The 16,861-nt window shown below is 46.3% G+C and overlaps 1 protein-coding gene across 1 annotated transcript in view; it reads right to left on the bottom strand.

The window, feature by feature from the left end:
• Positions 1–16,861, bottom strand: part of LOC124718873 (sclerostin domain-containing protein 1-like) — a 464,695-nt gene that overhangs the window by 221,567 nt on the left and 226,267 nt on the right. Inside the window, exon 2 of the mRNA XM_047244510.1 lies at positions 2,704–2,835. Coding sequence (XP_047100466.1) covers positions 2,704–2,815 — 112 coding nt within the window. The 5' untranslated portion in view covers positions 2,816–2,835. The remainder of the gene's footprint in view (positions 1–2,703; positions 2,836–16,861) is intronic.

The raw sequence follows: 16,861 nt of genomic DNA, 5'->3' as shown, positions 1-16,861 counted from the left end.
CACGCGGTCATGCCTCGATACAATTCGAAACGACACTCGTCCGATGAGGCAACACGTTTCCAGTCATCAGCAGTCCAATGTCGATGTTGACGGGCCCAGTAGGCGTAACCGACCGCAGCGCCGTATCCTGCCTGCTTACATACCTCTGTATTTGAATACGCATGCCTATACCTGTTTCTTTGGCGCTTCACTGTAGTTTCACGAAGTTCCGATAGGTGGCATATGTAACGGAGGTGTATCACAAGCAGAGTGCTGTCATTGAGTTTCTGTTGCCAGAAAACTAGCATATCACTGATATTCATGGGAGCTTGCAGAATGTGTACAGAAACGGTGAACAAAAGCACGGTGAGTCGTATGGCGAGACGTCTGTCATTGTCGCAACAGGGTCGGGCAAACCTGCCCAATCTCCCGCGTGGCGGCCGGGCGCGCACGGCTGTGACTCCTGCAACGTTGGAATGTGCCAAAACTCTCATTCGAGGTGACTGACAGATCGCAATCGAACACCGCATTGCACAGATGGACGTCTCTGTTGGTAGTGCTGAGACACTCATCTACCAAAGACCATAAAGAATGACAGACTGTTCCATGGGAAGCACTATGTGGATGACGTCGAGTTCATTGATGCAGCAAGTCGTTGGCTCCGACGTAGACCAATGAAGTGGTAGAATGCTCTCTCAGAATGGTGGCGTAATGCTGTAGCATTGAACGGAGAGCATGTTGAAACATACTATTTCGTAGACAAAAGAGTGGAGAATAATATGTTGAATGCAATCCCGAATGAATCATACCTGCCTTCTGAAAAAAAAATGTGTTGTATTATTCATTGTACAGCCCTAGTTGGAAGAGCAGTTGAACGGAATGGATGGTGTCTTGAAGGGAGGATATAAGATGAACATCAACAAAAGCAAAACGAGGATAATGGAATGTAGTCGAATTAAGTCGGGTGATGTTGAGGGTATTAGATTAGGAAATGAGACACTTAAAGTAGTAAAGCAGTTTTGTTATTTGGGGAGCAAAATAACTGATGATGGTCGTAGTAGAGAGGATATAAAATGTAGACTGGCAATGGCAAGGAAAGCGTTTCTGAAGAAGAGAAATTTGTTAACATCGAGTATAGATTTAAGTGTCAGGAAGTCATTTCTGAAAGTATTTGTATGGAGTGTAGCCATGTATGGAAGTGAAACATGGACGGTAAATAGTTTGGACAAGAAGAGAATAGAAGCTTTCGAAATGTGGTGCTACAGAAGAATGCTGAAGATTAGATGGGTAGATCACATAACTAATGAGGAAGTATTGAATAGGATTGGGGAGAAGAGAAGTTTGTGGCACAACTTGACCAGAAGAAGGGATCGGTTGGTAGGACATGTTGTGAGGCATCAAGGGATCACCAATTTAGTATTGGAGGGCATCGTGGAGGGCAAAAATCGTAGGGGGAGACCAAGAGATGAATACACTAAGCAGATTCAGAAGGATGTAGGTTGCACAGGATAGAGTAGCACGGAGAGCTGCATCAAACCAGTCTCAGGACTGAAGACCACAACAACAACAACACTCCTAGTATAGCGAGTATGGAAGTTATATCTCCATACACTACACGGACAGCAGCAGATTCTCAACATTTTTCTTCTCTGTAATTCTAATCCCTTTAAAGCTCACACAGATATAATAATTTCCGAATTTTTTTGTTAGTGTATGTATGAAAAGCTTTTCACGAAATCAAAAGTGGCAGACAGCAGCACCACCCTATCTGAACTCTCTTCGCTCCCTAGCTACCTGGATTAGGCCGGAGTCTGCGAGTGGTATGTGTGGTTTCGAACATACGGTCCTTGACTGGAGCCAGCGTATACTGGGTGATCAAAAAGTCAGTATAAATTTGAAAACTTAATAAACCACGGAATAATGTAGATAGAGAGGTAAAACTTGACACACATGCTTGGAATGACATGGGGTTTTATTAGAACCACCCCATATTGCTAGACGCGTGAACGGTCTCTTGCGCGCATCGTATGGTGACGATAGTGTGCTCAGTCGTCACTTTCGTCATGCTAGGTCTCCCAGGTCTCCAGACCTCAGTCCATGCGGTTATTGGCTTTGTGGTTACCTGAAGTCGCAAGTGAATCGTGATCGATCGACATCTCTAGGGATGCTGAAAGACAACATCCGACGCCAATGCCTCACCATAACTCCGGACATGCTTTACAGTGTTGTTCACAACATTATTCCTGGACTACAGCTATTGTTGAGGAACATCTTCTTTGCTTTGTTTTACTTTGTTATGCTAATTATTGCTATTCTGATCAGATGAAGTGCCATCTGTCGGACATTTTTTGAACGTTTGTATTTTTTTTGGTTCTAATAAAACCCCATGTCATTCCAAGCATGTGCGTCAATTTTTACCTCTCTATCTACATTATTCCGTGATTTATTCAGTTTTCAAATTTATACTGACTTCTTGATCACCCGGTACCTCAAAGTGTGAACAGCTTTGGCAACACAAACATGCAGGAAAAACGTAAAACTGGTTCGTCCACAAATGCTACCAGGATTCATTGGAAAGAAGCGTTGGTAGCGTCGGCCAGTGTCCAGCCACGACGTGGTTCCCACCTTTTTCACTTGGTCAGTGGTCTTCCGATACTGGAGCTGTATTAGTGGGATCAGGTGGATGGTTGCCACAATGTAGAATGTAGGTGCCTTGTTCCCTACCTCTCCCCGCCGCTGCAGACAAGGACGCCGTCTCGTTGCCGAGTGCCGTCGTCGGCTGCGTCGTCAGCGACAGAGCGGCCGCAGCGACCAGGAGGGTCGCCAGATGAAGCATGCTGCCCCTTTCTGCTGAATCTGAAAGACGTGAAAAGTCACCTGTGGCGGCAGGCAGTACTGTTTTGCATCTCTATTCACAAATATGTACTGGCGCTGCGTCCAGATCGGACCAGTCAAGCAAAAGATAGGCAGGGGAACACTGGCGGAAGGTAGGAGAAGGTCGGGCAGCTGACAACATACATGTAAATATAGGTTCTCACTTTACGATTTTTGAGAGCGGATGTGGTTTAAGATGGAAAAAAATATTTCAGTTCATATGGTTCAAATGACTCTGACAAGGGAACCTCCCCATCGCACCCCCCTCAGATTTAGTTGTAAGTCGGCACAGGGATAGGTCTTGAAAAACTGAACACAGATCAATCGAGAAAACAGGAAGAAGTTGTGTGGAACAATGAAAAAAATAAGCAAAATATACAAACTGAGTAGTCCATGAGCAAGGTAGGCAGCATCAAGGAGAGTGTCAGCTTACGAGCGCCGTGGTCCCGTGGTTAGCGTGAGCAGCTGCGCAACGAGAGGTCCTTAGTTCAAATCTTCTCTCGAGTGAAAAGTTTAATTTTTTATTTTCAGATAATTATCAAAGTTCAGTCACTCACACATAATCAACTTCGCTCTTCAAAATTCCAGGACATGTTCAGATTTGCTTGGACATATACAGGATTTGACGGTCTACGCACGGAAACATTTGAAAACGTAAAAAACAGATGTTTTGACAGAGCACAGGGAAAACTGTGCGACTGTGAAACTGTTGCATTCATTTGTTGCAGTTTATGTGACAAACTCTTATGTTTTCAACATTTTTTTGGGAGTGATTATCACATCCACAAGAAAACCTAAATCGGGCAAGGTAGAAGAATCTTTTTACCCATTCGCCAAGTGTACAAGTTAGTTGGTTCGACAACATATTCCTGTCATGTGACGCACATGCCGTCACCAGTGTCGTATAGAATATATCAGACGTGTTTTCCTGTGGAGGAATCGATTGACCTATGACCTTGCGATCAAATGTTTTCGGTTCCCACTGGAGAGGCACGTCCTTTCGTCTACTAATCGCACGGTTTTGCGGCGCGGTCGCAAAACACAGACACTAAACTTATTACAGTGAACAGAGACGTCAATGAATGAACGGACAGATCGTAACTTTGCGAAAATAAAGAAAGTAAAATTTTCACTCGAGGAAGGACTTGACCAAGGATCTCTCGTTCCGCAGTTGCTCACTCTAACCACGGGACCACGGCGCTCATCAGCTAAATTGTCCTTGATGTTGCCTATCATGCACATGGACTACTCAGTTTGTATAATTTGCTTATTTTTTCGGAGTTCAACACAACTTCTTCCTGTTTTCTCGATTGATCCGTGTTCAGTTTTTCAAGGCCTATCCATTGTGTCCATTTATAACTAAATTTGAGGGGGGTGCGATGGGGAGGTTCCCTTGTGAGCACCATGGGACTTAACTGCTGAGGTCATCAGTCCCCCTAGAACTTAGAACTACTTAAACCTAACTAACCTAAGGACATCATACACATCCATGCCCGAGGCAGGATTCGAACCTGCGACCGTAGCGATCGCGCGGTTCCAGACTGTAGCGCCTAGAAGCGCTCGGCCACCCCGGCCGGCAATATTTAAGTGAATTATTTTTCATTTAAGGATTTTGATGAGGGAGTCTACTCGGGTTATCAGCCGAGCCATGGCCCGTTTTTACGGCAACGTTGACGAGTTTCCTACTCCCGATCTTCAGGCGAAGTGTCGGGTTCAAGTCCAGTCAGTATCTTTATAGACGTTGCACCGCAGGCTCTCCTGCCTCGTCTGCAACGACTGGGCCAATCGTACGCCTCCGGAAGGGGTGCCTGCATTAGCAGAGTACAGCCTCAACGAAGATAATATATGTTTGATTTTGAACAGACAGAGGTTCATGATGATCGTTTCAACCAGGACTTGGTCATTAGAGAGGCAGTGGAGATACGTCTCAATGATGTCAATTAGGACTCGATCATCAGAGAGGCCAGTGGATATACGTGTCCATGGCGATCATGTCAACCATACATCGTTTTTCAATACGGTATGCGTGGGCTGCAGCGCTAGCAAGAATGTGAATGCGGCGAAGGCAGCGGATGGAATAGACGGGCAGTACCAGGACGCGATGCCAGGATCCTCCAACACGCCAGGAGTCCGCCCCCACCACTGTCCGCGATATCCTTCTGGAGGCGCTCGATTGGCCCAACTGTTGCAGACGAGCCTCTCGTCCAGCGTCTATAAAAATACAAGTTGGACATGAACGCGACACTTGGCCTATAGAAAACTTGGCGAGTAGGAAACTTGTCGGAACGTTGCCGCCTCGGCTGATAATCCGAGAAGACTGTGAGGTGGCTATAATTTCGCACCTTACAACCACTCATCCACATACTTTGCCGTGATCTACAAACACAATTAGGTATCATGTGATAGGTTGTACATCGTATATAAAGGAGACTGACATTGTCACGTACACCTAAGTAATTATTAACGCTTATTGCATGAAAGGTGACGGAGTGTCTTTATTATAAAAACGGTGTAATGAATGATTGCCTATAATACACTCCTGGAAATGGAACAAAGAACACATTGACACCGGTGTGTCAGACCCACCATACTTGCTCCGGACACTGCGAGAGGGCTGTACAAGCAATGATCACACGCACGGCACAGCGGACACACCAGGAACCGCGGTGTTGGCCGTCGAATGGCGCTAGCTGCGCAGCATTTGTGCACCGCCGCCGTCAGTGTCAGCCAGTTTGCCGTGGCATACGGAGCTCCATCGCAGTCTTTAACACTGGTAGCATGCCGCGACAGCGTGGACGTGAACCGTATGTGCAGTTGACGGACTTTGAGCGAGGGCGTATAGTGGGCATGCGGGAGGCCGGGTGGACGTACCGCCGAATTGCTCAACACGTGGGGCGTGAGGTCTCCACAGTACATCGATGTTGTCGCCAGTGGTCGGCGGAAGGTGCACGTGCCCGTCGACCTGGGGCCGGACCGCAGCGGCGCACGGATGCACGCCAAGACCGTAGGATCCTACGCAGTGCCGTAGGGGACCGCACCGCCACTTCCCAGCAAATTAGGGACACAGCCTGGGGTATCGGCGAGGACCATTCGCAACCGTCTCCATGAAGCTGGGCTACGGTCCCGCACACCGTTAGGCCGTCTTCCGCTCACGCCCCAACATCGTGCAGCCCGCCTCCAGTGGTGTCGCGACAGGCGTGAATGGAGGGACGAATGGAGACGTGTCGTCTTCAGCGATGAGAGTCGCTTCTGCCTTGGTGCCAATGATGGTCGTATGCGTGTTTGGCGCCGTGCAGGTGAGCGCCACAATCAGGACTGCATACGACCGAGGCACACAGGGCCAACACCCGGCATCATGGTGTGGGGAGCGATCTCCTACACTGGCCGTACACCACTGGTGATCGTCGAGGGGACACTGAGTAGTAGTGCACGGTACATCCAAACCGTCATCGAACCCATCGCTCTACCATTCCTAGACCGGCAAGGGAACTTGCTGTTCCAACAGGACAATGCACGTCCGCATGTATCCCGTGCCACCCAACGTGCTCTAGAAGGTGTAAGTCAACTACCCTGGCCAGCAAGTTCTCCGGATCTGTCCCCCATTGAGCATGTTTGGGACTGGATGAAGCGTCGTCTCACGCGGTCTGCACGTCCAGCACGAACGCTGGTCCAACTGAGGCGCCAGGTGGAAATGGCGTGGCAAGCCGTTCCACAGGACTACATCCAGCATCTCTACGATCGTCTCCATGGGAGAATAGCAGCCTGCATTGCTGCGAAAGGTGGATATACACTGTACTAGTGCCGACATTGTGCATGCTCTGTTGCCTGTGTCTATGTGCCTGTGGTTCTGTCAGTGTGATCATGTGATGTATCTGACCCCAGGAATGTGTCAATAAAGTTTCCCCTTCCTGGGACAATGAATTCACGGTGTTCTTATTTCAATTTCCAGGAGTGTAGTAGGCAGAGGACCGCCTTCAGCCGTTCTACTCTTTGAAAGAGTTTATTTTGTGGCTGGAGTTCTTCCATCGTCGCAGACGTGTACGAGAACCATTACTCCGACAACCCGACGCAGTACACACAGTGATATTACTAATTGCTTTGGCTTATTCGGGGCTATAAGGCTAAACAGCTGTGATCACGTAGGATTTATTTCCACTGACGTTGCACTCTATTGTAGATCATCTTCAAAAGTAGTGTCTTCTTGTGTTTGGTACATAGATGTTGCCACACATTTCGCGTTAGTTATATTAAATCGCGCAGTCATAATAAAAGGGCAAAGTTATTCAATGGATCAGTAATTTTAGTTAGGAAATATAATAAAGATTGTTTTTAATGTACAAGAAATGTATAAGCAGCAACAACGTTTCTCATTTACTATAATTAGTTCCCTTAATCATTCGTTTCTGTTTAGGTTGGAATTTATATGTTAAAGAGCATTAAGAGATCCTAAGATCTTCAGGGGGGAGTCAGACAGGGCAAATCTTCATTTTAGCGTTTATTATTTTACGTTGCGCACAGTAGCATCATGGAAGACTTCATCGTATTTCGGCGAGAAACCTGGACGCGACCATCAGAGAGGAATTCCCACACTTAAAATTTTTGTTGATCCTTGAGTACATTAAAATAGCAACATTTTCTTTACCAATGAATACCAAATAGGAATATGAAGTATATTAGCTGTGGGTAATTCAAGTGTCCAATTTTTATTGGTTGTAGTGACATAGCTGTTTAACATGATAGGTTTTCATTTGGCATACTGGAACCCCAGTTGAAATGGTTTCTTTGTTGACTGTCGTTTTTAGTTTGAAGTTCAGCTTGTGATGTCCTGCTTGAGATTGCATAACTGAATTCCTCAACTGTGATTTTAAGTGTAGTTTTTAATTCAATTTTCCTGTATCGTTTAAGCGTGATTCGTATGTTTACAGAAGCGGATTATGCTGATACGGTATCTGTGTACGCGTTTCTTAATGGACACGCTACTGCCGCATGTAGAGAGTATGGTAGAGCTTTTCGTAACTGTAGAATACAAGATTCAAGAGTCTTTTCACTAATCCATGTGAGACAGGTACAATGTCCAGCAGTCACATCTCATCTGAATGTGCAAATGAGCAGAGAGTGGATGAAGTAGACATAACTCAGCTGGTAGAACGCAGTCCTTCATAAAGCACATGGAGAATTTCTACACACGACGGTGTTTCACATACAATAATATGGACGAAATTATGTATGCCCAGCCTTTATCCTTATCATTTATAGCGGATTCGACATCTTCGAGAAGAAGATGAAGGTAAACGGTTGGATTTTTATCATTGGGTAATTGCAAATCACTGAATAATTCGATTCATCCAGTTTAACGATGAAGCTACTGTCACTCATCATGGTGCTGTGGTATCGTCCAGAGATCATGGCGCAAAGCCAGAATCAGCAAAGCACATCGATACCACAGATGTTAGCAATGTCTCACTGCAGTCCGCAAAAAGATATGGGAGACGCAGAGGAAGACACACGCTCTCTCTCTCTGTTTGCTAAAAACTCTTCAATCCAGCCACACAGCTGGTCTGATATTCCGTAGGCTCTTACTTTGTTTATCAGGCGGCAGTACGGAATTGTATCGAACGCCTTCCGGAAGTCAAGGAAAATGGCATCTACCTGGGAGCCTGTATCTAATATTTTCTGGGTCTCATGAACAAATAAAGCGAGTTGGGTCTCGCACTATCGCTGTCTCCGGAATCAATGTTTATTCCTACAGAGTGAATTCTGGGTTTCCAGAAATGACATGATACGTGAGCAAAAAACATGTTCTAAAATTCTACAAAAGATCGATGTCAGAGATGTAGGCCTATAGTTTTGCGCATCTGCTCGACGACCATTCTTGGAAACCGGAACTACCTGTGCTCTTTTCCAATCATTTGGAACCTTCCCTTCCTCTAGAGACTTGCGGTACACGGCTGTGTGGCTGGACTGAAGAGTTTTTAGCAAACAGAACACAGCATGTTGTCCTCAACGGAGAGATGGCTACAGACGTTAAAGTAGCCTCTGGCGTGCCACAGGGGAGTGTTGTGGGACCATTGCTTTTCGCAATATATATAAATGTCCTAGTAGATAGTGTCGGAAGTTCCATTCGGCTTTTCGCGGATGATGCTGTAGTATACAGAGAAGTTGCAAAAGTAGAAAATTGCAGCGAAATGCAGGAATATCTGCAGCGGATAGGCACTTGGTGAAGGGAGTGGCAACTACACTTAACATAGACAAATGTAATGTATTGCGAATATATAGAAAGAAGGATCCTTTATTGTATGATAGCGGAACAAACACTGGTAGCAGTTACTTCTGTAAAATATCTGGGAGTATGCATACAGAACGATTTGAAGTGGAATGATCATCTAAAATTAATTGCTGGTAAGGCGGGTGCCAGGTTGAGATTCATTGGGAGAGTCCTTAGAAAATGTAGTCCATCAACGAAGGAGGTGGCTTACAAAACACTCTTTCGACCTATACTTGAGTATTGCTCATCAGTGTGGGATCCGTACCAGATCGGGTTGACAGAGGAGACAGAGAAGATCCAAAGAAGAGCGGCGCGTTTCGTTACAGGATTATTTGGTAAGCGTGATAGCGTTACGGAGATGTTTAGCAAATTCAAGTGGCAGACTCTGCAAGAGAGGCGCTCTGCATCGCGGTGTAGCTTGCTGTGCAGGTTTCGAGAGGGTGCGTTTCTGGATGATGTATCGAATATATTGCTTCCCCCTACTTATACCTCCCGAGGAGATCACGGATGTAAAATTAGAGAGATTCGAGCGCGCACGGAGGCTTTCCGGCAGTCGCTCTTCCCGCGAACCATACGCGACTGGAACAGGAGAGGGAGGTAATGACAGTGGCACGTGAAGTGCCCTCCGCAACACCGTTGGGTAGCTTACGGAGTATAAATGTAGATGTACATGAAGAGAAGACACTCTGCCCGAAGAGGCCTCCAAAGGCCCAACAGTACCGAACGACTTCTGTGTCGTCCTCAACTGACAGGCATCACTGGATGCAGATATGGTGGGGCACGTGGTCAGCACACTGTTCTCCTTGCCGTTGTCAGTTTTCGTGACCAGAGCCGCTACTTCTCACTCAAGTAGCTCCTCAGTTGGTCTCACAGGGGCTTAGTGCACCCTGCTTGCCAACAGTGCTCGGCAGACCCGGACAGTCACCCATTCAAGTCGAGGCCAATCCTGGCAGTGCTTAACTTCCGTGATCTGACGAGAACCGGTGTTAGCACTGCGGCGAGGCCGTTCGCGTACTTCAAGAGAAGAGTTTGTTAATTAGTGCACCGAGTGATGCTTCAATAGTTGATGACAGTTTTGAATTATCAAACACTCCAGGGTCAAAGTAATGTATCAAGAAATCTTTTTATCCATTGATGTAATAAACAAATAATATTTCATATGTTGTAGCTCCAATGAGCCAGCTAACAGAGTAATCTGAGAATCCACAGTTAAGACTGGACGATTGTATTTTCGTCTGATCAAAATGGGTATCATGTCCATTATAATTATCCGGGCTGTTATGCCGTGGTCGGTTGATGAATTCTGTGTCGATTCCCAACGTTTCGTCTCCGACTGCGGGAGACATCTTAAAGGGGGTCCGTAGCTCAATGGAAGGTCCAACACACCCACTGGCTCGCTACACACCCAGTAGCGAGCCAGTGGGTGTGTTGGACCTTCCGTTGAGTTACGGACCCTCTTGAAGATGTCTCCCGCAGTCGGAGACGAAACGTTGGGAATCGACACAGAATTCATCAACCGACCACGGCATAACAGCCCGGATAATTATAAAACATGATATTTCCGGCCGTGCAAGTCTACATTTTAGTATAAAATGGGTATCAATAACTGTCGTAACTCACATTGGCGGTCCAATGAAAACCCGCCTACCTTCGTGGAGAGACACTTCCTAGAACGCTTCTGTGTAAATGTGTCGTGCGATCTGACAGACATTCGTTGATAGAGCCTGCTTCATCTTACAGTGTGTTTTCTGTCTACATTTGCCTGAAAACGAATTTCCAGCTTTATCGTGAGAGGTTCCTTTGGCTAGAAGCATAGGTATGTTCTTATAGCGCGATGGAGCTTCTGCACATTCTAGTTGCCGGGTGACTCATCAACTAAATCTAACATTCCCTGGAAGATGGACTGTCAGAAATGGTCACATTTCTTGGCCACCAACATCCCCGGACCTTGACCCTTCAGATTTTTGCCTCTGGGGGATAGTTGAAAAACCAAGTTTACAAAGAAAAAGTAAAAGCAAGAGACGAATTGATCATTTGGATTATAAACAGTGCTGCCCTCATAGAAAACGCCAAGACGACCTCCGAAGAGCTATACACGTTGTTATCAAGAGAATTCGAAAGTGCACTGAAGTCGCAGGAGAAATTTATGTAAATCAGCTGTCATCTGAATCATTTACCTTTGCTTAACAACTCCTGTGGGTATTTTTAAGGTTAAATTTCGTCAGCTGTATGACAGCAAATGCCTAAACTGTAACTTTGTGAACCATGTACTACTGTTCGTCAAGGATTCGTCTGAATCATTCCGAAATGGATGTGTAAAATAGTGGAAGCTCAATAAGCGATTTAAGACTGCAGAGAGGTGGTGTGCACCTAGGTCCAGCGACGCCCTCTTTTGTGTGTCCAGGCGGGTCAGAGCCGGCAGACGAAGTGGAAAAGCGCAAGCAAGTGTAGGTATGCCTCGTTGCTGTCAAAGGGTGCTACATTAGCATGTGAGTGATTTAGAATAGAGCAGAATGATTGATCTCTGTGAGAGTTGGCAATACTCTCTTTAGGATTTAAAGGTTGGCTACAGCGCGCATACGCAAGCTCTGGAATCTAAGATATTGTTGTCGCGCCTCGCAGAGCACGGATTAACTAGTGGCAGTTTTGAAGCCAGTGTAGGAGCCCACCTGCTGTGGTGCGCACGTGTGTTGGGCGACGGGGTCCTCGCCGAGCTGCCGTACTGCTGTGTCCGCCAGCAGCGACACAGGATTTGGTATGTAGTTGATATTTTTTATAATTTGCAGCGCGCTTATTAATTTAAAGAAAAGGGTTTGTGTATATGCGTAGCAGCAGACGGTAATTTTGATGATGATAGGAGTTGAATTCTTAAGGGAAACCATTGTTAGATTAAGTATTGATTTTTGTCATTGATTTCTTTTGCAATTGTCAGGAAATTGTTTCGCTATGTATTCAGTTGAGAAGTATTTCAGTCTGTCTCAAGAGTTTGATTAATTTCTAATATTGCTTTAATGGCACTGGAGGCAGATTTACAAACGAAGCGATTGTTCAAAGAGCTTCCAGCGTTTTGTTAATTGAATGAGAAAGAATCGCTTTCAGAATAGTTTTTTATTTGGATTATCATTTATCGAGTTTAAATTTGACCAAACCCTTTCTCTTGAATTATATGTAGTTGTAGTAAGCAGCAGGCAGCCGCAGCAACAGCAGGAGGCGCCATACCGAACATGCATCGCACTCAGCATGAATAATAGGTTTTTTTATGTTTTTGTTAAATAATGGAATGCAGCAGATCAAGCAGTGGCAGCAGAAAGATCAAGTAAGTTATTTGTTGCACACAGAACCAATAAAAAAATAAAGTTTTGGCGATCTCTGTAATAGTAAAGTTAACAAGAGTACAAGCACGTGATTTTCAGTAGAAAACACGAGATAAGAAGATAGAGCTCGCAACTTTCATCTGGGAAACGGGTTTTTCGTACCACAACATTGTGCCTCATACAGTTATCCAGGGAACGCTGCAACGATAGTGATAAGTGTGTAGAACCAGTGGGTAGGAGCAGGTCGTACATGTCGACTGTCGAACTCGTGCAGTCATGCACACTGAACAGTACAGATGATGTAACGTGCAACCATAGCCATCGTATTGCGATTGTTATTTGTAGCCAACCACATTTACATGGCCATCTATTAGTGAAATTTTCGTTATTTTTCTGTTCAATGGTGTTTCGCCCTGCGTAGTAATATGTTGTTCAAATCTGACGTCATTCTCTCTAGAAACTGGATTAATTGTGGACACCCCGTTTAATAAGAGATGAGGCTGGAATATTTCACGTCCCCGTCGGCAGTGTTAAATCTCCAGTTTAGTGGAGTCGCAGAAAATGACTGCTGGAACTCAGCGAGAATTCTGTAAGGAATAAGAAATTTGTTCCGCATTTCTAAAAGGGGGGGAAAGAACCTCCTCGCCCTCCTCCCCCCATCCCCCGCCCCCCGATGCTCCCCACCACACCCACCCTCTCAGGGATTGAGGACGTTATTTCAGAAATTACACAATAGTGTCAAGTTTGTAAACAATTTGGTGGTAGGAGCCCACTCATCGGTACGACTTTGCTCCCCCTCTGACCTGATGGATGGATCTACATCTACATCTACATATACATAGCCGCGCGGGATTAGCCGAGTGGTCTCAGGCGCTTCAGTCATGGGCTGTACGGCTGGTCCCGGAGGAGGTTCGAGTCCTCCCTCGGGCATGGGTGTGTGTGTTTGTCCTTAGGATAATAAGTAGCGTGTAAGCTTAGGGACTGATGACCTTAGCAATTAAGTCCCATAAGATTTCACACACACACGCATATACATACACACTCCGCAATCCACCATACGGTGCGTGGCGGAGGGTACCTCGTACCACAACTAGCATCTTCTCTCCCTGTTCCACTACCAAACAGAACGACTGGAAAATAACTGCCTATATGCCTCTGTACGAGCCCTAATCTCTCTTATCTTATATTTCGCGGAAAGACCACAAAGATAAGATGGCGGCAGTAAAATTGTACAGCAGTCAGCCTCAAATGTTGGTTCTCTAAATTTCCTCAGTAACGATTCACGAAAAGAACGCCTCCTTTCTTCCAGAGACTCCCACCCGAGTTCCTGAAGCATTTCCGTAATACTCGCGTGATTATCAAACCTACCAGTAACAAACCTAGCAGCCCGCCTCTGAATCGCTTCTATGTCCTCCCTCGATGCGACCTGATAGGGATCCCAAACGCTCGAGCAGTACTCAAGAATAGGTCGTATTAGTGTTTTATAAGCGGTCTCCTTTGCAGATGAACCACATCTTCCCAAAATTCTACCAAGGAACCGAAGACTACTATCCGCCTTCCCCACAACTGCCATTACATGCTTGTCGCACTTCATATCGCTCTGCAATGTTACGCCCAAATATTTAATCGACGTGACTGTCTCAAGCGCTACACTACTAATGGAGAATTCAAACATTACAGGATTCTTTTTCCTATTAATCTGCATTAATTTACATTTATCTATATTTAGAGTTAGCTGCCATTCTTTGCACCAATCACAAATCCTGTCCAAGTCATCTTTTATCCTCCTACAGTCACTCAACGACGACACCTTCCCGTACACCACAGAATCATCAGCAAACAGCCGCACATTGCTATCCACCCTATCCAAAAGATCATTTATGTAGATAGAAAACAACAGCGGACCTACCACACTTCCCTGGGGCACTCCAGATGATACCCTCACCTCCGATGAACACTCGTCATCGAGGACAACGTACTGCGTTCTGTTACTTAAGATGCACTGAACCGGTTGATAAGGTTGTCATAAAGCCATTGTATCCCGTCCTGAGCCAAGCATCACTGTTCTAATTGGCCGTGTATATCCAGATACTGGCACAAGAACAGATCTGATGTTCGAGTTGGACCCGCACATATTTCATTGGGGGCAGATCTGGGGCTACTGCTATATTGGCGAGACGCGATCTTGCTCGCCATGGGAGTACCTGAACGTCACGTTGACAGTTCGTAGCGACAGGTGCCTGTGTCGACAGGCGCTTGTGTCACGTTGAAAAATGGCGCCACGATACTGTCGTGAGATTGAGTATCACATGAGGACGTAGGACGTACTTGATGTACTGTTGTGCCATCGGAGTTCCCTCTACCATCACTGGTCATGATCTGAAATCGTACCCAGTCATGATCTGAAATCGTACCCAAAGTCTCCTCACACCATGACGTCAAAAATAACACCACTGTGCCTCTCCTAAACATTGGACGCATGGAGCCTCTCTCTAGGTCGCCGTCATACTGGTTGACGATGATCATGCAGGGTAGTGCCGAATCCTGATACGTCTCTAGACACAATGCGACTCCTTCATCAGTAGATCATGCTTCACACCGACAGCGCCACTCCACACGCAGCCGTTTGCGATGGGGTGTTAACAGCAGCCTACACACTGGACGGTTATTCCGTTGTCTGGCTGCAGTTACTCTGCGACCTATGGTACGAGACGAACACAGAATGTTATCGGATGACAAGCACAGATGTGCCTCCGTGTTCAACACAGCGATCCTCCATTGTGGTAATCCCACGTTCTCAACTGGAACCTTGAAGAGGAGTGTGCCTTTCATCACATTGCCATGCGAACCATCATCAGCCCACTGTCAGATCCAAATACACCACAAATATTGCAGCGTTCGACAGGCTGACCCTTTCAAACTGTGCCATATGCTGATAACGCTGTCTCATACGAGTACGTGGCATCGTTGTTCTTCACAGCCGTTAGTGAACAATCTGATCATCTACCAGACCTGGTAACAACACGAGCGACACTAATGCACTCTAGAGAATGTCAAATCAAACACCTATCAGCTGTCTAAATTTCCAAATTGTTGTTTTATTGGGCTAGCATCTTCAGGCCGCCTGAACGACGTGTAGGAAAATTCCCATCTCTGGTCACGTCAAAACAGGGCCCAGCATTTGAAGACTGTAGATTTCTACTTGAGGCAGCTATAACTTCAGGTGGCAGGTGATGTTTGAAGTGATCACTGTCTCAAGTAGAAATCTACGGACACCAGTTTTTGAAAGCTGACCCCAATTTTGACTGGACCAAAGGTGTGAATCTTTCTACACGCAGGTCAGCGGCCTGAATATGGCATAATATAGCGCCAAAACTGGTAGCCCAATAAAATAGCAATATGAAAATTTAGTCGGCTGAAAGGCGTTTGACTTGCATTCTGTACTGATCAACTGTGGTCTCACAACCATCTGTGAAAAGATGGACATACAGACACCTAACACACTCTTGTGGCCACTCTCCCTGTCATACGGATTTGCAACTCTAATTGTTTGCATTCCCGACAATGGTGTATGTACGTGTACGGACTTATGCTGACGTCCAGCCGTATCCTCTGGGAAATTAACTTTGTTCAGAAAATGGCTCTGAGCACTATGGGACTTAACTGCTGAGGTCATCGGTGCCCTATAACTTAGAACTAATTAAACCTACCTAACCTAAGCGCATCACACACATCCATGCCCGAGGCAGGATTCGAACCTGCGACCGTAGCAGTCGCGCGGTTCCAGACTGTAGCGCCTAGAACCGCTCGGCCATTCGGGACGGCCACTTCACTTTGTCTTTGTCGGGCAAAGTATGTACCATTAAGACAGACAACAAAATTTCCACGATATCGATGCGATCTCCGCTCGCTTCTTGTTCTCGAGGGGCAGCACATTCTCTGGAAGAGAGCAGGCGACTCTTCATGCACCTCGCGCACCAGTGAAGTCCCGCGCGGAGGTCTATCTGGGAGAACCTGTCCCGAGCCGTAAATCTCCTGCCCCTGGTGGATAACAGACTGCTGGCGCGCTGTGGACAGGGGTGGGCGTGGAGGGGACTGCAACCGGCTGATGGATGGCGCATTTCGCTGCCGATTCAATGCAATCTGGCGCTCGGATCGGACCATCTGTGCCCCCGGCGCATCCGGGAGAGGCCGCGGTTCGAGGAACGTCCGGTTGCACAGCCAAACGCCTCTAGGCCGCCCTTCTCCCACGATCCTAGCCCAGCTCGGCGAACATAGGAAGCGGCTTTTTGTAAAGACCTGGTTGCTGTGCGTTTGAACGATTTATGTCCCTACTGTTCACAGTCAGCTACGAAAGCTATTATGATAAAAGAGACGTACAATCGTCAGCTACATCATCACGAACAGTCCCACAGTAGAATATTGGATC

This window comes from Schistocerca piceifrons, chromosome 10 (genome assembly GCF_021461385.2).
Source record: "Schistocerca piceifrons isolate TAMUIC-IGC-003096 chromosome 10, iqSchPice1.1, whole genome shotgun sequence".
NCBI classification, from domain to species: Eukaryota; Metazoa; Arthropoda; class Insecta; order Orthoptera; family Acrididae; genus Schistocerca; species Schistocerca piceifrons.
Note: the sequence above shows the minus strand (reverse complement) of the source record. Positions and strands in the feature narration are given on the sequence as shown.